Source organism: Rhodamnia argentea, chromosome 2 (assembly GCF_020921035.1).
Source record: "Rhodamnia argentea isolate NSW1041297 chromosome 2, ASM2092103v1, whole genome shotgun sequence".
Taxonomy (NCBI): Eukaryota; Viridiplantae; Streptophyta; class Magnoliopsida; order Myrtales; family Myrtaceae; genus Rhodamnia; species Rhodamnia argentea.
In genome coordinates, this window is record NC_063151.1 from 35,685,994 (window position 1) to 35,707,518 (window position 21,525).

The 21,525-nt window shown below is 41.5% G+C and overlaps 3 protein-coding genes and 1 non-coding gene across 6 annotated transcripts; 3 read left to right on the plus strand and 1 right to left on the minus strand.

Moving 5' to 3' along the window:
- Positions 1-2,994: 2,994 nt before the first annotated feature.
- On the minus strand, positions 2,995-9,935 carry LOC115747092 (aldehyde dehydrogenase family 7 member B4). 3 transcript variants are annotated; one of them, XM_030683181.2, is made up of 16 exons: positions 9,831-9,935; positions 9,569-9,705; positions 8,106-8,192; positions 7,791-7,922; positions 7,147-7,219; positions 6,930-6,952; positions 6,775-6,838; positions 5,992-6,037; positions 5,091-5,271; positions 4,627-4,803; positions 4,366-4,530; positions 4,043-4,183; positions 3,843-3,940; positions 3,471-3,620; positions 3,289-3,359; positions 2,995-3,194 (listed from the first exon to the last, which is right to left on the minus strand). In XM_030683181.2, the coding sequence occupies exons 2-15, from the start codon at positions 9,701-9,703 to the stop codon at positions 3,305-3,307; spliced, it is 1,527 nt and encodes a 508-aa protein (XP_030539041.1). In that variant the 5' UTR covers positions 9,704-9,705; positions 9,831-9,935; the 3' UTR covers positions 2,995-3,194; positions 3,289-3,304. The 3 variants fall into 3 exon arrangements, with proteins under 3 accessions (XP_030539041.1, XP_030539267.1, XP_048130488.1); XM_030683407.2 differs by lacking the exon at positions 9,831-9,935 and having other exon boundaries at positions 9,569-9,739; XM_048274531.1 differs by lacking the exons at positions 7,791-7,922; positions 9,831-9,935 and having other exon boundaries at positions 9,569-9,739.
- Positions 9,936-11,176: 1,241 nt separating this feature from the next.
- TRNAS-GCU lies at positions 11,177-11,258 on the plus strand. Its single transcript has one exon. It is a non-coding gene; the product is annotated as a tRNA-Ser (tRNA).
- Positions 11,259-14,412: 3,154 nt separating this feature from the next.
- Positions 14,413-16,441, plus strand: LOC115747354 (trimethyltridecatetraene synthase-like). Its single transcript, XM_030683528.1, has 3 exons — positions 14,413-15,114; positions 15,414-15,611; positions 15,696-16,441. The coding sequence occupies exons 1-3, from the start codon at positions 14,413-14,415 to the stop codon at positions 16,317-16,319; spliced, it is 1,524 nt and encodes a 507-aa protein (XP_030539388.1). The 3' UTR covers positions 16,320-16,441.
- A 2,040-nt stretch (positions 16,442-18,481) lies between these two features.
- LOC115747437 (trimethyltridecatetraene synthase-like) lies at positions 18,482-20,813 on the plus strand. The gene is made up of 3 exons (XM_030683645.1): positions 18,482-19,192; positions 19,359-19,556; positions 20,193-20,813. Exons 1-3 carry the CDS (start codon positions 18,482-18,484, stop codon positions 20,811-20,813), a joined length of 1,530 nt encoding a protein of 509 aa, XP_030539505.1.
- Positions 20,814-21,525: the final 712 nt, after the last annotated feature.

Below are 21,525 nucleotides of genomic sequence, written 5' to 3' on the forward strand. Positions count from 1 at the left end.
AGGTATGGCTAGAGAATGTCACGGGTCTCGAAAGGCCGTGAGAATATTTTTTCTTGTCAAATAATGCGTAGGAGAAATATCTAATTAGGTTGTCCAGTTGTGTACTGATTCTTTAGGCTGCGGGGTAGATGCTCTGGTTGAGCCACTTTTCTAGTTAACGATTGAAAAGGATCAAAAGAAGGATTCTGTGTGCATAATAGATCATACTGAGACAAAACAAAACGGTGCGGTGCCTTGTAAGTCATCGTCTAGCGCAATTTATCGCATCGTTAGTAGGTTTTAGGTTGTTTTGCTCAAGTCAAGCAGCGATTGGAGAATCTAGGTGGGATGATGAGATGACCCCTGGCCTTAAGAACTTGTAGTTGCCTGTGATTGGCCAAGAACCTCGATGTCATCGACACTTTCAACGGTTCGATCAATACATTCTTTTAGGTGTTACTAATCCTTAAAGCCGTAGTGTTTCTCATTACTTCACTCTCGCAAATACTCGATAATTACTACAATGCTGGGAAAATTGCGGTCACAGGAATCATCCGGTAACTGAAAAAGAGAACTAGTTCGGTTTTTTCTCTTTTTTCCTCCTATGGATTCATTGGCAGTGATGCAAGGTGGTGAGCAATTATGTGGGTGTGGTGAGAAGCAGAAGCAGCAGCATGAGAATTTGGACGCTCTGATCGCTGGTCTGAGCTCCAGGATGAAGTGAGCAGAGCCGAGAGGCAAGAAAGTGGACAGAGATTGGAAGATAAGACTGTGTTGGAGATAGCAGACACGAATTCATCCTGTTGTGTGGCTCCTCTTGCGGTGCCAGACATAAATGCCTTGAATGAGCTTCTTGTGCTTAATTTTTTGGACAGGAGGCAGCATGGGGCCCGTTTCTTTTTCGTTTGATCAGGAACACTCCATGCCCCCACAGCACCGACAAACAGGTCTATTGTACATAGATGCACATGCCTTGTCTTTCTCCCCTCCTTGAGGTGTCAAGTGCTCCTCCATTTCGTCCTCAGCAACTCGGTTCGAAGTTGTTTTGTGAAGTGTCTGCATCAGTGGTGTTCAGAAGGGGCGTAGAGATATATTTATTAGTAATGGCAGTTTTTTCCCGACCAAAAAAAAAAAAAAAAAAGGAGGTGTGGAGATATGAATGCATCCACGTCTGAGTCGTGTTGGAGGTCCAAAAAAATTGTTTCAACTCTAAAAAAAAATTGTTGATGGTCATCTCTATTGAGGTTGAAACACGTCTGAGAAGTACTTATCAATGGAAGATCTTCAAATCTGTTCTAACCATAACCTTAACTCTTCTTCTTTACCTTTTATCGTTTTTGCCGACAATTTTGACGGACTTGCCCTTGAAAATCATCTAGAATTCACATCTTTGAAATTGGTGACCAGTTTACTAAGGAGAAAAGTATCCAAAAAGATAAAAATATTTTTGCATTGGCGCCAATTCAGTTCTAAACATTTTGTATTTATGTCAATAGAGTCCATCCGGTCAATTTTGATCGAAAATTACTAACGTGAACACTGATCAGCCATCGTGCCACGCTGATGTGAATTATGCATCCACACTCTTCCACCAATGGCACCTGCTTCTTCTTCTTCTTCTTCCTAAGGGAAGTAGCTTTCACCTAACCCATGAATTTCTTGTACGTTCCTTTGACCCTTCTCACCAACAAAACCCTTTTTTTAATATGGTGGCATTATAATCACAGGTTCATTTCCTTTTGTCCTCTTTCGGATTGTAATCTCATGTGAAACGGCCATTTCGATGGGAAATGGGGGGAAAAACATTGTCATGAATCATGATTAAGGCCAAGTTGGTGGAGCAATTATTGGGAGGAAGCTTCTGCAAGTTGTCCGAATATGCCTATCTTGTCATAACAAATTGGCCAGGCCAATTTGGCCTTATCCGGATTGGGATGACGTCATTAGCTAGCTAATTAAGTACGCATAATTTATCTCTTGAACATAGTAGTAATAACAAAATTTTCATATTATGGCATGTCGTTGAATAGTATCCACGTAGGCTGTTGACTACTGGAACGCGAGTATTATACGGGTTGATTTGACTGACCGAACAGGAATTCTACAAAGTGAGGGTCGTACCTTGAAGAATCCAAAAGGGCTCGTCTCATGTGCTATTTGTCTTTTCTAAGTGAGAACACATGTGGAAAATGGAAATGCTAAATCTAACATTATGACAAATTAAATGATATTCTGCATTTCTAATTGGAAACCAAAAGAACAACTTCTTTGTGTTTTTGATGTCCGGTGTTAGAACTTAGACAAATAGAGGGTAAATGTGGATTCACGACAATAAAAAATGTCGCAGGTGGCAAAATCCCAATTAAGGGCAATGGAAGCCCCAATTAATTTTATTTTACACAAAACGAGATAATAAAAGATGTGATTTTTATATTAATGAAAAACTGTGAAATTAAGAGAGTGGGTAAGGTCCCCTCATCGAGAGAAATTTAAGTGTCCATCACTGATGTTGATGCTGCACCTTCCTCGCTCTAAGGATAGAGCTCATGGTCTTTTCATCCCACTCCTGTCTAAGTCGCCATCAACTTGGTCTATTTCTCCTTAAATCAAAAGCATTCCTTGTTTTAAAAGGGTTTGCCACTCAAAGTGCATTATCTCTGTTTTACCCCATCCCACACCAAAAAAAAAAAACACCAATTGTTTGCTCCAGGCATATGAAAGTCGTGCCACTGTCATCACAAGCGTGATTTTGAGCTGTCCTCATGTGTACATTTAATTCTGTTTTTCCTTCCAAATTAGTTAGGACGAGATGTTCCACATTTCCAAACGAGCTATTTTACAACAAGACAACCAATTCGCTCGTATTATGATCGACGGAAACAAATCAAGTTTTCCCAATCTAGCAGCGTCTTCGACGGTGATTGGACACTGCACTCCAAGCTTGGAAGATCAGAGTTCGCTGAGTAAGTTTCAAGAGGGGAGTGACCAACCCCTTTTGGTAGTACACCAAACTAATGAGGACTCGAATGGGGAATTTCTTTATTGAATTGCTACTGGTAAAGAACATTCGATTATTTCGGGAAGAGTTCTTGTTTTCCTACAGTTAGGCAAACAGCTCGTTGTAACTGGAAAACTCATTCAGAGGAGTGATCTTGGTAACAGGCCCAAACCACCAAAGCAAGTGAATGGTTTTGCAGCTCGGGGAGAGGCCCATCCTGCATGTTAAAAGTGGCGCACAAGTGAATAGGCCGATAAAATTAAATTCAAGTCCGCTACAGCGAACGAGGTGCATGAGTCTCCCATGCTTACCAGCCAGGTGAATCGACTACCCAAAATTAATCCCTTGTGCCAACGGCAATTCACTCCCATGGTTGATTGTGCTGTACAAAAAATTAACATTGGTCAGGCTGAATTGCAAAGTATGTGCACTTTTTTCAGATTGGTCGAAAAGAAGATGACAACATGGTGCTGTATGGACAATTAGAAGTTACCAAGTTGATCGTCGCATGTATTGCTTCCATGAGTCGCTCCCGGCTTCACGACCTCCGCCTGTTGCCTTCTCGCCACCAAAAGCACCACCTATCTCAGCTCCATTTGTTGGGATGTTCACATTTACAATGCCACAGTCACTTCCTTGTGGTCTGCAATGTACATAACAGACAGGACAATAAAACCGTAGGGCCGGGCAACAAAGGATGGCAAAACCTTTGACCGAACATGAGACAAAACAGAGAACCTAAATGTGCAAATAAATGCTAGTATTTGCTCTGTAGATGTTTTTCATATTACAAATCCTCAAAATGAAACTGCAAGAAATAGAATAGAGGCATTTTTTCAAAATCTGTGGGGGCTCAATTACATACCCAATCCATTTGAAGATGACATCTGGTCTGCGGGTAAATATGGAACTACTTAATCCTTGGGGTACAGAGTTGTTTATTTCGATTGCTTCCTTGAAAGTCTGCATGGCGCAGACACAAACTCAAGTTTCATCACAACCATATCGCAAATGGCAATGTCTAGATAATTCAACAGAAATTATCTTCTATCTGGAAGGAGATACCTGAAATTTCATGACATATAGGACAGGAGCAAACAACTCTTCTTTAACAACATCAGCCTTTGGAGAAATTTCAACTATTGTGGGCTGCACAAAGTTGCCTTCAGACTCTATGACTGAGCCACCTGTAAGGATCTTCCCTCCCTGCAAATAGCCAACCAAGTAGAGCTTCACTATCGGGCAGCAGAATAAGGGCTACACCATTGCTTCTAAGTAGCAATTGGACAAAGGTTTAAACCACAGGTATTGTGAAAATAGTTGTAGAAAAAGACAACCCATGCAGATTTGGATAGTTGCTGAAAGTGGGTAAGAGAGTTAATATGTACCTGAGACTTAATGATCTCCATTCCCTTCTCAAAATTCTCCCTTGAGGAAGCAGTATGTAATGGTCCAAGCAAGTTACCTTTCTCTAAAGGATTCCCTATTTTAACTTGTTTATATACGTCAACGAGATGATCAAGTACTTTCTGGTATATGCTCTCATGGAGGAGCTTCAATGCAAGCAAGCATACATAGTATTAGTCTTACATTTACTCCAGGGTGCCAACAACAAAATATTCGCAAGAATCCAAAATGCTCTCGAATACCAGTCTACGGCACGTTGTGCAGCGTTGACCAGCTGTACCAACAGCAGCGAAAACAACAGACCGAACAGCTAACTGGATGTCTGCGTCATCCATAACAATTATAGCATTGTTTCCACTTAATTCTAGCAAACATTTACCATATCTTGCATTCACCGTCTGCTGAACCATCAAACCAACCTGTAGATGAGCATGAACAGACTAATTAAATTTCTAAAGAAGGATCTCAGATTTCACCCAAGAAAAATAAGCAGCAAAATAAATGAGATCATATCATGTTAGGGGCTGAGAATATCAACCCGCACAGTAACCTAGAGAAATGGATGAATCATTCTGTTTAACGTTTCTTCTCTACTAAACATAATAAAATAAGGAATCAACTATGCTAGAGGACCTTAAGTTCTGATAGGGAACTAAAGAGAAAGGGACCTTGCAAGTAAGTGAGCTAGAAGAGAATACAGTAGTACCTTGGAACTTCCAGTGAAGGAAACCAGAGGGATGCGTGTATCCTTCGCTATTGCTTGACCAATTTCAGCCCCTCCACAAAGTGAGGTAAAAATAGAACCAGGTAAGTTGTTTTTTTCCAAAACACCAGCAACTAGCTTCGTCATTGCAATGGTCACCAAAGGAGTTGTTGGTGCACCTTTCCTATTATGACATTGATTAAGCAATATTCATAAACTGGTGATCAGCAAAAAGAAATATCCAACTTGGGAGATGGTCAACAAAATAAAGCAAATAGTAGAGTCAGTGCTTTTCTTTCTCTCGGTTTTCTTTCCTTTTTTTTCTTTTTCCCCTCGGGTTTTTTCGAGAGATAATCAAAGCAGCAATTCATTGCAGAAACGTAGAGATAAGGGCACATGAAGATGGTGATTGTTGTCTGAAAAGTGGGAGAGAACAATGACTGTAATTGCTTCCTTATCAATTCAAGTCAAATACATGTCTTGAAGCCTTACATTTGACATAAACTGCACTGCCTCCTCGAAGCCATCCAGTTATCCAAAATCAATATATTTAACCAAGACATAAAACTATGGGCACAGTTAATTGGCAAATACCAGTAGGCAGAGGATAAATCAGGCTTTGTGGAAAAATGAACAAGAGTAAGCTTCAAGAAAATCTGGCTGTTGAAGAATGTGTGCACCAAGGACCAGAAATTGGGCAGAGTGTTCAAGCAATGAATCAATACCAGCAATAACAGATAATTCCAAGCGAATTGCATGGCAACTTTAGTTGATGTACATATTCCAAAGTCCACACTGATAGTCTAGAATACCCATGAATTAGCAGTAGAATTTAGAGCCCTGGTTCTTCAAATGAAAAAAAAAAAAACTGAACTAAAAAAATTGGACCTCCCAGCTTGCTTACCAAACAACACAATTGCCACAGACAAGTGCAATGCAAGCATTCCATCCTAGAGAAAACATAAAAAGAAAAAATGCATGAAAAAGGAGAACTTGGAAATGTTCAGCATAAATTCTTTAAAAGTAATGTAATAAAAGCAAGGGCAACATAAAAGTTAGTTAAAGGCAAATGCATCGATCACAGCAACAAAATAAGTTGTAAAGAATGTAGGGAATGAAATCGGCGGAACTTGATACATCACAAAATTAATCTTTGATAGCAATAACAGAGTATGCGTGCCCATCAACGGTCCAGCTTTCCTATAGCCACAAAATGCTTAGCCATGTAACAATCCAGAATGTTGACATTGTCCAAGCAAGGTATATTTCCGTTTTAGTTCATCCAATCCATCACTAAAAGTCAGCCCAAATACTTTAGATGGTGAACAAAATAGATATAGAATATGTCTGCAAAAATTGTTGGAGACTCTCAGTAGTTAAAACCATAAACCTTCCACATTTCAAGATCAAGTACATTAAGGCTGACTTTGAATGATCTTATTTTTCTCTTTAGTGCACCTAGTCAACCGCTTACATTACTCCTAAATGATCTAACCTCAACAGAAGTTTCAAACACTTCGCCAAGGGCTATGTTCAGGGCAAAACCAACTAAATAGAATGCAAAACTCTCCAAGACTAAAACTGCAGGATGAATCCTGGTTGTACTCCTTTTTCAATTTATGTCTATTCAAAGTTTCAAGCACGCAGAATCTGAGCAACAATTTAGAAAACCAGATACACTGCTCACCGAGCACTGCACATGGGAAGTTGAATGCTGTAATTACTCCCACAACCCCGAGAGGATTCCACATCTGTCCAATTATTTCACATATGGAAAAGTTACAGCCGCAGCATCCTGAAGCACTAATACACCAACTTCCAAGGTAAGATCATGAAGCTTACCTCCAACATCATGTGATTAGGACCTGCAAATAAAGCGTGCAGAGTTATTTTGCAGACTATGATGTCGTAACTAGAGAAGCTCTTCTAAGGTGTTGAAGATAAAAAGTTACATTCAATTTACAAAATAAACACGTGGAGGATGGTTTCCTGGACTTCATTGACTAAGATCATAACTAGCAGTAGTTTGCAGATAGCGATATTAAAGTTTTGAGCTCACGTTCTGAGGGTATGATCAATCCATTCAGTTGCCGACTTAACCCCACAGCAAAATCGCACATATCGATAATCTCCTGTGAAAAATATGATGCTTATGGGATCAGAAACCAGTAAATCTAGAGCCATTTAACTCAATATAGGATGGTCCGTACAGTATTAGATACTCAAAACATGTCAAATGTAGAGCCACATAGCTAAATTCTATCGGGCTCCCAGTGGGTTAGATATGCACAGGAAATCAAGAAACAGAAAATGAGGCAAGAGGAACAGCATTGAGATTAAAACGAAGATGTCAACCTTGTCTGTGGGCAACACATCCATTTGCATCTTATATATACGTGCTTTATATGGAAATCAAGAAACTATTGTAACGATGGAAACATAACACTAAACAAATCATGAGCCATAATAGAGTTGATGTCATCCGTGAGATTATTTAAACATTAGAGTCTCGCGTTTCTCCTCTCATGCTATCTGATACGCCACCAATTGCTCCAAAAGTGGCTGACAGGAGATTATATATTGACAAAAGATTGGATAACAAGTATGAATATGAAAGGCCACACATAGATCTAGTGAAGATATATATATTTTTTTTCATGTAAACACACAAAAGAGAATTTGATTTGTTAATATGTCACGCACTTGAACTTCCCCTATTCCTTCAGGAAGTATCTTTCCCATTTCGAGTGAGACAAGGCGACCAAGATGCTGTAGTTTGCCTCTCAACGCATCACCTATTTGTCTAACAATTTCACCTCTCTTTGGGGCTGGCACCTGAAATGAAGAACCAAATTGGTTGTTAAAAAAAGGCATTTTCTTCCTGTTAAGCATTTCCTATGGAGATATCCTAGGGAAGAAAACTGAAGATGCAAATACTTCATGCCATATGGTAGTCACATATCTGGAAAAAACTAAACCTATCTTTGGATGAAAGAGAGACAGAGATGGTGAGTTTACTTGCATCCACATCTTTGCTGCATCAAAACAAGCTTGCATGCCTTCCTCATAATCTTCAAGGGATCCTTCAACAACTTCAGCAATTACCTATATCAAATTCATGTGTTATAGACAGTAGATTCCATCTTAAAACAATAATCTGAAATCTGCAATAACGAGAAATTAGTAAACAGACTTGAGCATATTTATTCAAAGACCAAGTTCAGTTCAATTACTTTCATATATCGACGGGGGAGAAATAAACACATGCAGCAGCCAAAAAGGAACCATTGATTCAAAGTGTATCAATTAATCAAAACGTGTAATGCCATTCACTTAACAGTCCACATCTTCCAATGGCGTCTTCTGCAACCCTGAGCTTTGCCAAATCAATGCATTTCAGCACGTGGATAAGAGCTTCTTTGATGTCTATGCAAGAGGTCCTAAATACAATACCATTGATGAAATGCCAGTTGATATTAGAAAATAGAAACCACATGGAGGAGATATTGAATTTTACTAAGCAATGGAGGTTTTTTTTTGTGTTGTTTTTTTTTTTTTGGTCGGTTACTAAGCTATGGAGTTATCCTATCGAAATTTACAACTTCTTACTCCGAAAGGAGAAAAAATGATTGTGGCAGTCTCAAGTCTCGGTATCTGGACCAAATTATGGGTCGATTGGCAACTATGGATCCGATTTCAATTAGACACAGCTGACTCTGTCTGATTAAAAATGCTTCAAGCGGGTACTTCTGCTTCGAAAAAGCTATAACTACTTCAGCAAAATCATACAGAACGTTAAAAAAAAAAAAAAAGGAAAAATGAAAGAGCCTTTAAAAACAGGAATCGGTGGAAGATTGAGCAATTGAGAACGGATACTTCCTAAAGCATCTCGGGGGTGCTTTTGCAGATTTTGTATTTAGCTTTTACATGCTTCTAATACTTGAAAGAAACTATTAGATGTAAAAGAACTAGAAAAGGGTTCATATTTTTCTGCATATAATATAAATCATCCCATCATATGGCCTGATCGTGTTTACTGAATAGTTGCTCTAGTCAAAGCTACAACGCCATGATAGCACAGCAAAGCATCAAAGTCAGGGCACGAAGAGCTACAGCAACACCCGATGAATTCCAATCAGACGGGGCAATGCAGACCAAGTAATAAACAGTACAGTGAAATACAAGCACGCCAAGCTCCATTTTCGGGCTTAGAGAACAAATTTACCAGCAAATAGCGCCATCGAGTCGCGGGTAAATTCCACAAGTCAAATTTAACCAACAATAATACAGCCACCACATCGGAAAATTTCACAAGCACGAGAAAGAAAAAGATGGTGTATGATCCTCTTGATTCCCGAGTATAATGAAGGGAAAAGCCGAGCCCGATCGTGATCACCACGATGAGCTAACGGATACACACACATCTGTTACGAATATAGCCAGAAAAACGAGCTTGTGTGCGTGGGAGTGGGAGGCGGCACCTGATTGTCGGCGGGGTTGAGAGTGGCGACGACGGGACCACGTGCCTTCCAGGCGCCATTGACGTAGCAGCCCAAGTTGCGAGGGCCGAGGCCGATCTCTTTCAGGAACTCGTATCCTTTCTTCGCGAAGCTCATCTCTGCAGCAAGTTCAACAACACGCGAACTCGCTCAATCACGGTGTCCGATGGGAAAGAGATGACGCGCCGGTAAGGAAATGTGGAGTCGAAGAAGAAGAAGAAGAGGAGGAGCGATTCGATCTTACCCAATCAAAGGAAAGAGGTCGAGTGCGGGGAGCGTTGGATGGGGCGAGTGATGGATGGTGAAGTGGAAGGAAAGAGGAGGAATTCTCTTTTAGAGGAAGAGGAAGAGACGTACGAGAAATGGAGAAGGTCGTTTCGAATGGATGGGGATCGATGCTGATTGCTTGCTGAGTCGTCTCCCCCTACCGTTTTTCGCTCGTCTCACTCGTAATTCGAGCGGTGTGGCGTGGGGCCCAGCTTCGGTCAATAATGCATTACTACTGAAATTTTGTCACGTTCGGTACGCCAAACCCAAACGTCTCGTCTTGGTTAAATACTGATACATGGACGTGAATAAAACCCTTAAACTGCTTCGTCTTAATTTTAGAACATAAAATTCGAAAAAGACAAATATTTTTTTCTCAATTTAGGAAAGTGATGGTGGGGAAGATAGACTCTATGTCATCTTCGGATGGCTATCGCCTGATAAGATCGTATAGTAATGTATAAAGCCCTCGAACTGTTTCATCTTGACTCTAGAACGTAAAATTCGAGGATATTCTCCGATATAAAGGGAAGAAAAATATTTTTTCCTCAATTTAGAAAAGTGATGATGGGGAAGATAGACTCCTGTCATCTTCAAATGGCTATCGCTTGATATGATCGTATAGCAGTGTCCCGCCCGCGCCTATGGTGAATTATCGAAGTTTCGGCTCATACATCGTCGAGCACGGTATTTTTCAACCGACTTGTCGACGATTTACTCCTGATTCAAAGACACCGTGGATTTTTACTAATTAAAAAAAAAGGTTTACAAATAAAACTAATATGATTTCGTTTTACCATAAAAAAAAAGTTAAAATGAATAACTCGAAAATGACAAAAAAAAAAAAAGAGGAAAAGCCAAGCTCCATGGTGTTAAAAAGGGGCAATTGGTTGCGATCAAGAGACAGATAGATTTTATTAACATCGAGAGAGTGTGTCAACTTGATGACCGGAGAGATCAACCGGCGGAGACAGATTAGATGACCGTCATGACAATGGTCGCCGGGAGTGCCCACATGTTGTCTTTGCTCATCCTTGTATATTTTTTCACTTTCCATTTTAAATGGAGTCGTAGCGGTGGGTTGTTGTTCCAATTCTCCTTTTAAGTAAATGGTTAATTACGACCGCGACTCTGGGTCGAGATTTTACGTCGACCTGTACCAACAACACCCGGGCCAGAAAATGTTCCAAGGGGGACGCTTGGGCCATCGAGGCTTCAAATTAGCAACCGTTAATTGGCTGTACCAACTTCATCGCGGGGGATTAATCTCACGTAGTACTTTGAGGATTTAATAAATTTATTGTTCCGACGAGATCAACGACCGTCGCTTTGGCCGAGTGGTTAAGGCGTGTGCCTGCTAAGTACATGGGGTTTCCCCGCGAGAGTTCGAATCTCTCAGGCGACGTCTCTGTCTCTGTCTCTTCCCTTCAACTTCTTCTTCTTTTTTGTCTTTCCCTCTCTTATCCTTTGTTCTTTGTTTTCTTGGTGATTTCCACTTTTAAGCATAAAGAGCTCATTATTTACATAAGCACCACCCGTATATCAAACGATTGGCTTATGTATGTACCTTCTCGTATGATGACATTTTCATCTCTCTTTTCTCAATTGTTACTTAGGATTGCTTGAACTAGGAGTCTAAACAATTTGACCAACATTGATTCTGTCGATTTTTCTTTCTCCTAAAGCAGTTATTACCGATTGACGTAAAATAGAATCGGACCGATGAGATTGTTTAAAAAATAGTGAATGTTCGCCAATCACCATTTCCTTTACAATTGATTTGGCAAAAAGAAAATTCTTCTTAAATGTGATTCTATGACTAAAATACTCATTATAACTTCATACCTATTATCATTTTACAGTTTACACGTCCAATTTATTTGCCCCTCCATGAAAGTATCCATCGGTGACCACTTAGTGCACAAAGACATATTCTTAAGAAACACATCGCCCCGATTCAACATCGTATTTTTCAAAATAACTTCATAAATCAACAATGTTTCTAAGAGAAAATATGTGTGCATTATAAGAATCGTACCCAAATCGGATTCTTTAAAAAAAAAATTGCAACCTGTAACTCGAACCGGCCCGTCCCGACCTAATCCAAAGATTTGAGGCATATTCTCTCGGGCCGAGCCGGGCTCGGTATCGTTCATTTCGGGTTGCATATCATGGGCACTCGACCCGACCCAGTGGCATCCCTACAAGTATGTAGACATCTTCTAGTGTTACTAGTGAAGACAATGGGTTAAGTGGGCTAGACCCTACTAGATCCTCGTATGAGTGCGCGATTATTAGACGAACTTAGTATTTTGCACGCGCATGGACCCAATTTGGCACTAATCAATGAATATTATTTTTTAATTATTAAATTTTGTTTTTTGGTAAAGGGAGAGATTTTTTTTTATTAAAATTTAAAATCATTATTAAAAATAATAACGAAAATAACAGTCGTGCCCTAGCGAAATAATGCGATTGTTCACAAAGGAGTTCCGATTAATTTTTAATTTATGTCTAATGTTTATTAGGGGCTTTTATAACTTTTGAAAAGATGTGTTCAAATTTGCAGTTTTGCATACATGAATAGTTGTGTTCTTTTTAGACATGAAAAATTGTGTTCTTTTCGGAATAGCATGCCAAGTTGTGTTGTTTTTGCTATTAGATACTCAAAGATTCTGTTCAATATCCGCTACTTCAACTTCCATTTTCCTTTCTTTAAAAATATATACATCCATTTTTTTCGAATGTTTCCCTATCGAGAGTTCTTGCAAAAATATCAGAATTGCTATATGATATTCTCATTGTGAGACTTTATTGTATGCCGGAGGATTTATGCCTGTAATTATTAGTAATGTTGCGGGGGCAAATAATTCCTTAGAGAAAGTGTTACCTCGCCTTAAAGCCCGATTCAATTTCTTTTCATTCATTCTCAATATTTTTCCCAAACAGTTGCTTGCTTTTATATTCCTGTATAAAAGTCTAATTCCAGTTGCGGCATCCTGAACAACGTGGCCATTACTTCTTAATTATATGCACGCCCATCATTGCTTGCAATAACCGCGGAATGGGCAATCTCCGAGCACGTAAAGAACCCGCGAGCGTTGGACCAGGCAACTCGAGAACTACGCAATGAGACCGGAAGAATGAGATTGGGCTCGAGAAGAAGAAGTTGCGAAACTGCCTTACATAAATGTCATTGTCAGAGAGACGATGGTATGGGGGTTGCCCTTGCACCCACTAGCACCATGGCTAGCGCCTCGCTCGGCAACCGAAGACTGCGAGATCGGTGCGCACAACATACCCAAGGGAACCCTCGTGAGCACGCGGGCCATCGAGAGAGGGCCCCGAATCGTTGGACGACCCACTCGAGTCTAGGCTCGAGATGTTTGTTGAGAAGGCATTTTGATGCGAAGGGACAAGCTTTTGCAATTTGGTTCTGGTAGAATGTGCCCCGGCTACGGTCTCAGGGTGAAAGTGATTTGGTCTAAGCTTGGCTCATCCTTTACATTAGTTCACATGGAAATTGCCTAAGGATACGAGGAGAGAGGAATTGAACGTGGAAGAGATTCATGGGCTTTTGCCGCGCCTAGGAAAATCACACTGGTCCTCTCGTCCGACAAAGATTCCCGCTTCACCTTTATCGAGCTCGTGTAGGATGGCAGGTTTTGTCTAGTGCCGTCTTCCTTTGCGTGCTCGTGTTCATATTTTTATGTCTGATATCGAATCACGGGACTGTCTTGAATTATCCTGACGCTTCTTGCAAGTCTTTCACGTGGCTGTCGTTGTATTTTTTATGTCGATCTACCTCCAGGCACGTGGACCGTCAGTCATAAGACCAAAAAAAGAAAAAAAACAAAAAACAAAATTGATAGGGCTTTTGCACGTTAAAAGGAATCGGAGGAGACGCCACCCAAATGTAGAAAGATTCGATGACAAACCGCAATCCTATAGATTGTTAACCTTACAGCAAATTTTTCTCTCTTTTTTTTTTTTTGGACTTTTCTTTTGATGACTCTTGTGGTTCACGTTTCAAAAAAGAGAACTCGTGAGCAAACTTTCTCGTTCCAATAAAATGTGAAGCTCGTGTATAGGTTCAACGCCATCTTATCACCATCGATGATCGAGAGGCTTGTAGCCATTACAAATAGAGTGTGAGATCTCGGCGTGTGCTTTATTATTAAAGATAGTTCGCTTCTAGCTGCAGACAGTGCTTTATTATTTGCTATTTGGCTTTTACTTTGTTCAACAGTTGTTTGAAATTTGTCGGACCCGAAAGTAATAACTTTTGAGTATTATTATGATATATGAATCGCATCTTTCTTTCGAAAAAAAAATATATATATGAAGCTTCAGATCTCATTCCAGTCTTGAAAAGTGGATCGACATTTTCTGATGAATGTAAGACAACAGGCTTGAACAACGTGAGTGCCTCTTTCAAGGATATTCACCCCCATTGCTTGCCTTTATATTGCCATAGACGGGTAGAAGCCTCTCGCTCCCATTGCGAAATTAACCTTCCCCTCCAAGCTTAACGACTCCGAGCCCCTGCATAACACCCCATGGATGCTCCTTCTTGGGCGGCATACGGCCTTGCCGCTGCCTTCCTCCTCCTTCTCCTCCTCTCCGGCCACCGCCGCCGCCGCCCACTTAAGCTACCGCCTGGTCCAAAACCTTGGCCCGTCATCGGAAACCTCAATCTCATTTTCCCACTCCCTCACCGCTCGATCCACGAGCTCTCTCGGATATACGGGCCCATCATGAAGCTCCAGGTCGGGTCCCGCGGCATGGTCGTGTGCTCTTCCGCCGACATGGCCAAAGCCTTTCTCAAGACCCACGATGCTGTCTTTGCCTACCGGCCCAAAATCGCCGCGGCCAAGTACATGGCTTACAATTGCTCCGGCATGGCATGGTCGCCCTGTGGACCTTATTTTCAACAGGCCCGTAGAATCTTCCTAGCAGAATTATTTAGTGCCGCAAGGCAACAATCGTTCGAATACATAAGAGTGGAGGAGATGAGGATGCTTACGAGAAATTTGTTCGAGGCGAAGGGGCAGCCAATAAATGTGAAAGACCACCTTTCGAATCTTAATCTCAATGTGGTTTGTCGTATGGTCCTGGGGAAGAAGTACGCAGACAAGTCCAAGAGCTCCAATGTTATGTCGGCTGAGGAGTTCAGGAAGATGGTTGATGAGTTGTTCTTCCTCATGGGGACTCTAAATTTGGGCGATTTCATACCTTTGCTGGATTTTCTTGACTTGCAGGTCGTAATTTAGATGCCCCGACGTAAAATTTAATTGACGAGCAGAACGAAATTTTTCGATTCGTGCAATTAATCTAACATGCGAGATTAACTAATGTGATTCGTCTCTTGGATTTTTAGGTCTATTATCGGTGTAACGATTAGCATATACACTTACCATCGGATTATCAACATGCACAAGAATTCAGCACACATATCACTCATCCAACATTGAATGTGCAAGTTTTTCGCTACTGATAACAATCTCTCTCTCTCTCTCTCTCTCTCTCTCTCTCTCTCTCTCTCATTCGTCTCTTTCAGGGTTACATAAAGAGAATGAAGGCCGTGAACAAGAAGTTTGATATGTTCTTGGAGCATGTTTTGGGTGAACACGAGGCTAGGAGAGTCGGAGTCAAGGGTTACGAGGCCAAGGACATGGTGGATGTGTTATTGCAACATGTGGACGATCCTAATCTTGAGGTGAAGATTGAAAGACATGGGGTCAAGGCCTTAATCCTGGTAAAATCTTTGACTTTCGCTTAATACTAAACAGATTCCAAGAAAAAAGAATCATAATAATCGTTGCTTTCGCTCATCATTTAGGAGTTGATAGCCGGTGGAACAGAGAGCTCGACTGTGTCGGTGGAGTGGATAATGTGCGAACTCCTAAAGAACCCTCGGATACTTGACAAGGCAACAAGAGAGCTCGACAACGTTATTGGAAGGGAGAGATGGGTCCAAGAAGCCGACGTTGCGAGCTTGCCTTACTTGGATGCCGTTATCAAAGAAACGATGAGATTGCACCCGGTGGGGGCATTTATCGGGCATCACTTTGCAAGCCAAGACTGCCGGGTCAATGGATACGACGTTCCCAAGGACACCATTGTCCTAGTGAGTAAATGGAGCATCGGGAGAGACCCCAAATTGTGGGACGACCCCGAAAATTTCATTCCTGAGAGGTTCATCGGAAAGGCGATCGACGTGAAGGGACAAAGCTTCGAGCTCTTGCCGTTCGGGTCCGGTAGGAGAATGTGCCCGGCTTACAATCTGGGACTGAGAATGATTCAGACGAGTCTGGCCAATCTCGTACATGGGTTCACATGGAAATTACCCGAGGGTATGACAAGGGAGGACCTGAGCATGGAAGAGGTTCTTGGGCTATCCACGCCCAAGAAAATCCCACTGATCGCAGTTGCTGAGCCAAGGCTGCCACTTCATCTCTACTGAATCTCTGTACCATCTCACGTTTCGTGTATTATGGTCTCTGTGTTTCGCCTTTTAGGTTTAATAACATTGTGGGCAGCAAAATCAAAAGCCTGTTTAAATTACTTTCATGCTTCTTGTATTGTTATAAAGACTTCAATGTCATCGATCATATGAAAGGTTTGCACGGGTTATGAAAAAAATAGAGCATGAGCAAGCTGGTCTGTTTCCAAAGCAATCATTTTTGTCAAGTTTCATGAGCTTGTATTTGTAAGTCTTATTTGTAACATCAAGTCTAGGTCCGAGTGGGGCCGTGTTACCTTTTGGTTGATTTCGCCGGCCTTCTAATGGAGGTCGAGATTGAGCTTCGATGCGAGGAGTTGAGTCTCACGCAATCCGATGCGGTCGCGGTCGAATACAACGGCAGACGTAGTAGTTTAGCTTTCAATTAAATAAACTGAAAAATTCGAGATAATGTAAATTATGAACTGAAAAATTCAAGATAATATAAATTTAGGTAGAAGAAGGAGATACACATATTTTACGTGAAAAAATATTAAAACCTAATAGACTTGAATGCCCCGCCATGCTTATTACTATACTACTCGGGTAAGAGAGAGATATGAGGTTATCGTCTCTCTTTTGATTTCCATAATTACCCTGGCAACATGTATTAAATAAAGAAACAACATAAAAAAATTTGAAGGGTAAATTTGTAAAACATGCATGTGCCGCTACGTGGAGAATGATAGCATTTTCCTAATAGAGCTACTGTTAGGAAGCATGCAATTAAAGCCCAATACCTTCGTCGGGAAGATCGCTAAGAGTGAGTCCAAGTCCAAACCCCGTCAACATATCCAGTTAGACCCATCTTTACTCAAAATTTTAAGCCAATGAGTTATGGGCCGACATAAATATAACAATCTCTCCTGTCACATGTGAACTCCAGTGTTAGATTTGCATCATCAATGGTCTTTCTCTTTAAATATTCACCAAACATTGGAACATATTGGAATAAATTGGAGGCCTACCAATCAACCATCGGATTTGATACCATTTGTTAGGAATCATGCAGTAGAAGCCCGATACCTTCGCCGGGAAGATCGCCAAGAGGAAGCTCAAGTTCGAGTCTGTCAACAAATCCAGTTAGACCTACCATCATTGAAAAAGCTTAAGCCAATGAGTAATGGGTCAACAAGGATATATTAGCTGCTTAACACCACATCGATTCTCCGATGTAAGCTTTCTCTAATACAACTCACACGTGCATTCTAACAGCTACTCTTCCATTAGCACTCTCTCACCAAAAAATGTTTTCCGATTGCCCATGCAAATCGCATTCAAAAGACAAACTTTTGTTTGTCTTTCCGAATTTCTGTAACCAAATTAAAATGAAGAAATATGAAATGAGAACTCAAAATATTAAGAAGCACAAACCACTTGAGGCCCAATTCCATAAAAAAAACCCCAAACTTCGGGTTCAATCTCAATTTTATCCTAATTTTTTTTTTTGTTTCAAGAAAAACCTCCAACTTTTACTCTAGTCCCAAATTTGCCCTGTCATTAACATGCTGTCTAAGTAGCCATTTAAATGCCACGTCACACAAAAAAAAAATTTGAGGGAGAAAAAAAAAGGAAACTCTTCGTCGCGTTACTATTCACTGAGTTCAGCCTCGTCTCTCTCCTTAGAGTCTCACTCCTGTGCCAGCCGTCGCCCTCACAACGCTGCAGTCTCGGTCAAGAAAAACTTAAAGAGATGTTGCCATGGCTGTTGCAATGCCACCGGTGGTCACTTGCAGTTGTTCATGCTCCAGTGTTATCACGGATTATCTATTACTGTCCTCCGTCAATCAATGTGTGTGTGTGAGAGAGAGAGGGGCTGTGATTGAACCAAGTTCAGCTCTAATTGAATGGTTGCACATGGTAAGAAATAATCAAAGAGTAAGCATTTTGTCAACTAGCTTGAACATGTCAAGTTTCAGATCCCATTCCAGCCTTGAAGATTCCACGGACATTTTCTAATGAACGTAAGACAAAAGGCCTGAACAACTCTGTTACTTTTAATGACATCCACCCCGCATTGCTTGCCTTTATATTGCCATTGACGGACAGAAGCCTCTCGCTACCATTGCGAAATTAACCTTCCCCTCCAAGCTTCACGACTCAGAGCCCCTGCATAACACCCCATGGATGCTCCTTCTTGGGCCGCATGCGCCATCACTTGCCTCGCCGCTACCTTCCTCCTCCTCCTCCTTCTCCCCGGCCACCTCCGCCGCCGCAAACTTAAGCTACCGCCTGGCCCAAAACCTTGGCCCGTCATCGGAAACCTCAATCTCGTTGGCCCACTCCCTCACCGCTCCTTGCACGATCTCTCTCGGATATACGGGCCCATCATGAAGCTCAAGGTCGGGTACTACAACATGGTGGTGTGCTCTTCCGCAGACATGGCCAAAGCTGTTCTCAAGACCTACGACACTGCATTCGCATACCGGCCCCAGCTCGCCGCAGGCAAGTACACAGCGTACAATTACTCCAACATGGTGTGGACGCCCTACGGGCCCTATTTTCGGCAGGCCCGTAAAATCTTCCTAGCGCATTTGTTTGCTGCCGCAAGGCTTCAATCGTTTGAGTATATAAGAGTGGAGGAGAGGAGGGTGCTTATCAGAAATTTGTTCGAGGCCAAGGGCCAGCCAGTGAATTTGCAGGACCATCTTTTAGATCTTACTCTCAATGTGATCAGTCGCATTGTCTTGGGGAAGAAGTACACAGAAAAGTCCGAGAGCTCCAGTATTGTGTCGCCGGAGGAGTTCAAAAAGATGATCGCCGAGTGGTTCGTGCTCAATGGGGTTGTAAATATGGGCGATTTCGGACCTTGGCTGGATTTTCTCGACTTGCAGGTCGTAATTTAGACAGGGCGACGTGATTTGATTGATTCGCCAAATGATATTGTTGAAGTTTAGTGCAATCATTAGATTTAAACAAAGATCAATTATCTAACGGTGAGACGTATAATAAATTTGTTGTAACTGGCAGTGATTCTTCTCTCTGATTTGTCTCTTATAGGGTTACATCAAGCGAATGAAGGCCGTGAGCAAAAAGTTTGATAGGTTCTTGGAGCATGTGTTGGGTGAACATGAGGCTAGGAGAGTCGGAGTCGAGGGTTACGAGGCCAAGGACATGGTGGATGTGTTATTGCAACAGGTCGACGATCCTAATCTTGAGGTGAAGATCGAAAGGGATGGGGTCAAGGCCTTGATCGAGGTACAATGCTAATTAAGTTGTTATTTCCGTCTTTCCTAAACTAAATGATAAAATCGCAATAGAACTTATTTTTCACATTTTGTGCGATTGCGACATATGTGTGTTGGGCTTGTTTAATTCGAAACATCCTAAATTTTGATGACATTATATTATTGACGTGTAAATTTCACTCATAATTTTTTCATAATTCTTTGAGACTTGAACAATATTTTGAATTTTGGGAGGAAGCAAAACATTTGTACTTTCACTTAATCTCGAAAAAAAAAAATTGAAGAAAAGAATCATGCTGATTGTGCATGCAGATAGGTGCCTACATGTACTCCTTCCCTCAATTATTTTTTTCTGTATGTGTTTACATTGCTTTTCCAATTTCCCTGTATATGTATATATTGTCCGGCAAAATTTTGAAGATTTGAGGATAGTTATATGGCGGCAATTTCTTACGATTTATTCACAAAATAAAGTACGAGGAATCCTTATTTTCCCATCAAACAACACCCGTCGTGCTGTTTCAAGAGTTGTCTAAAGCAATGAATCTAAGTTTCATCACATGAAAAAACAAATTATTCAGTATGATTCAACGTACACGAACGCTCTTAGGATTTGATAGTGACTGTACTTTTGCGAATCGCGTAGGACTTGATACTTGGTGGAACAGATACCTCGGCAATGTCCATGGAGTGGGCAATCTCCGAGCTCCTAAAGAACCCTCGGATAAACGACGAGGCAACACGAGAGCTCGACAGCGTAATCGGAAGGGAGAGATGGGTTCAAGAAGCGGACCTCGTGAACCTGCCTTATATAAACGCCATTGTTAAAGAAACAATGAGATTGCACCCAGCGGCGGCACTTCTCGCCCGCTTTGCAAGCCGTGACTGTAAGGTCTCCGGGTACGACATACCCAAGGGCACAAGGGTCGTAGTAAGTGCATGGAGCATTATGAGAGATCCTGAGTATTGGGACAACCCTGAAAAGTTCATGCCCGAGAGGTTCATTGGGAATGCGATCGACGTGACGGGAAATGACTTCGAGCTCCTGCCGTTCGGGTCCGGTAGGAGAATGTGCCCGGGTTATAGTTTCGGGCTCAAAGTGATTCCTACAGGTCTAGCCAACATCATACACGGGTTCATATGGAAATTGCCCGAGGCTATGACCAGGGAGGACTTGAACATGGAAGAGGATCCCGGGCTAATCAACCCAAAGAAGATCCCACTGGTCGCTGTTGGGGAGCCAAGGCTGCCGCTTCATCTTTATTGAATCGTTCCGACATATGAAATTTCGTCTGTCGTGGCTTTTCTTTTTGTCTTTTTAGGTTGCTTTTGTGGGCATCAAATAAAGAAATAAAAAACTGTTGTCAAGCACTTTCGTGCTCCTTCTAGATATTATATGAATGCCAATGGTTTGATGGAGTTGGCGAATATTTCGAGACCCTTATTTCTCGTATCGGGCAAGTTCACGTGAGCTTAAGAAAATCGAAATATGAACCAACGACATATGACTTTTGCGAACGGAATGACAGGGGTCCTGCTGTCTAGACAGTGGGCGGGAGTTCCCCTCCTCGGTGAGTAGATGGCTACCTTGCTAGCCGGTGAGCGGGCGGAGGCTCGGGAGCAGCGCCCTTGAAACAATATCAGGTTTTAGGCTTGTGTTTTAAGTTGATCCGTTTGTTGTGGGATCAAAGAGATTCGGATAGGCTTGGACTTTAGGTCCATTTTAAGTCCTATATATTGTACTTGTATAAGAGATCATTGTAACGGGGTGTTGTGTGGAAAACCTAAATATCATAGTAAAATTCTTTTACAGGATGTAGCTCTATTTCTGGGATAAATTTGGGTAAACTCGCATGTCATCTTTTTTTATTTTCTGTGTGATTATTCTGATTCGATTTAGGATATAACCCATCATGATTTGCACGGCATGAACGAGCTCTATTATTTCGTGAACTTGTATTTGAAAGCCTGTTTGATAT

Coding starts and splice junctions, on each gene's coding strand:
- LOC115747092 (XM_030683181.2), bottom strand. CDS start 9,703: ATGAGCTTCGCGAAGAAAGGATACGAGTTCCTGAAAGAGATCGGCCTC. Junction 8,193..9,568: donor TCAACCCCGCCGACAATCAG/GTGCCGCCTCCC, acceptor AATTTGATATAG/GTAATTGCTGAAGTTGTTGA. Junction 3,621..3,842: donor GTCATCTTCAAATGGATTGG/GTATGTAATTGA, acceptor TGTACATTGCAG/ACCACAAGGAAGTGACTGTG.
- LOC115747354 (XM_030683528.1), top strand. CDS start 14,413: ATGGATGCTCCTTCTTGGGCGGCATACGGCCTTGCCGCTGCCTTCCTC. Junction 15,115..15,413: donor TGGATTTTCTTGACTTGCAG/GTCGTAATTTAG, acceptor CGTCTCTTTCAG/GGTTACATAAAGAGAATGAA. Junction 15,612..15,695: donor GGGTCAAGGCCTTAATCCTG/GTAAAATCTTTG, acceptor CTCATCATTTAG/GAGTTGATAGCCGGTGGAAC.
- LOC115747437 (XM_030683645.1), top strand. CDS start 18,482: ATGGATGCTCCTTCTTGGGCCGCATGCGCCATCACTTGCCTCGCCGCT. Junction 19,193..19,358: donor TGGATTTTCTCGACTTGCAG/GTCGTAATTTAG, acceptor TGTCTCTTATAG/GGTTACATCAAGCGAATGAA. Junction 19,557..20,192: donor GGGTCAAGGCCTTGATCGAG/GTACAATGCTAA, acceptor CGAATCGCGTAG/GACTTGATACTTGGTGGAAC.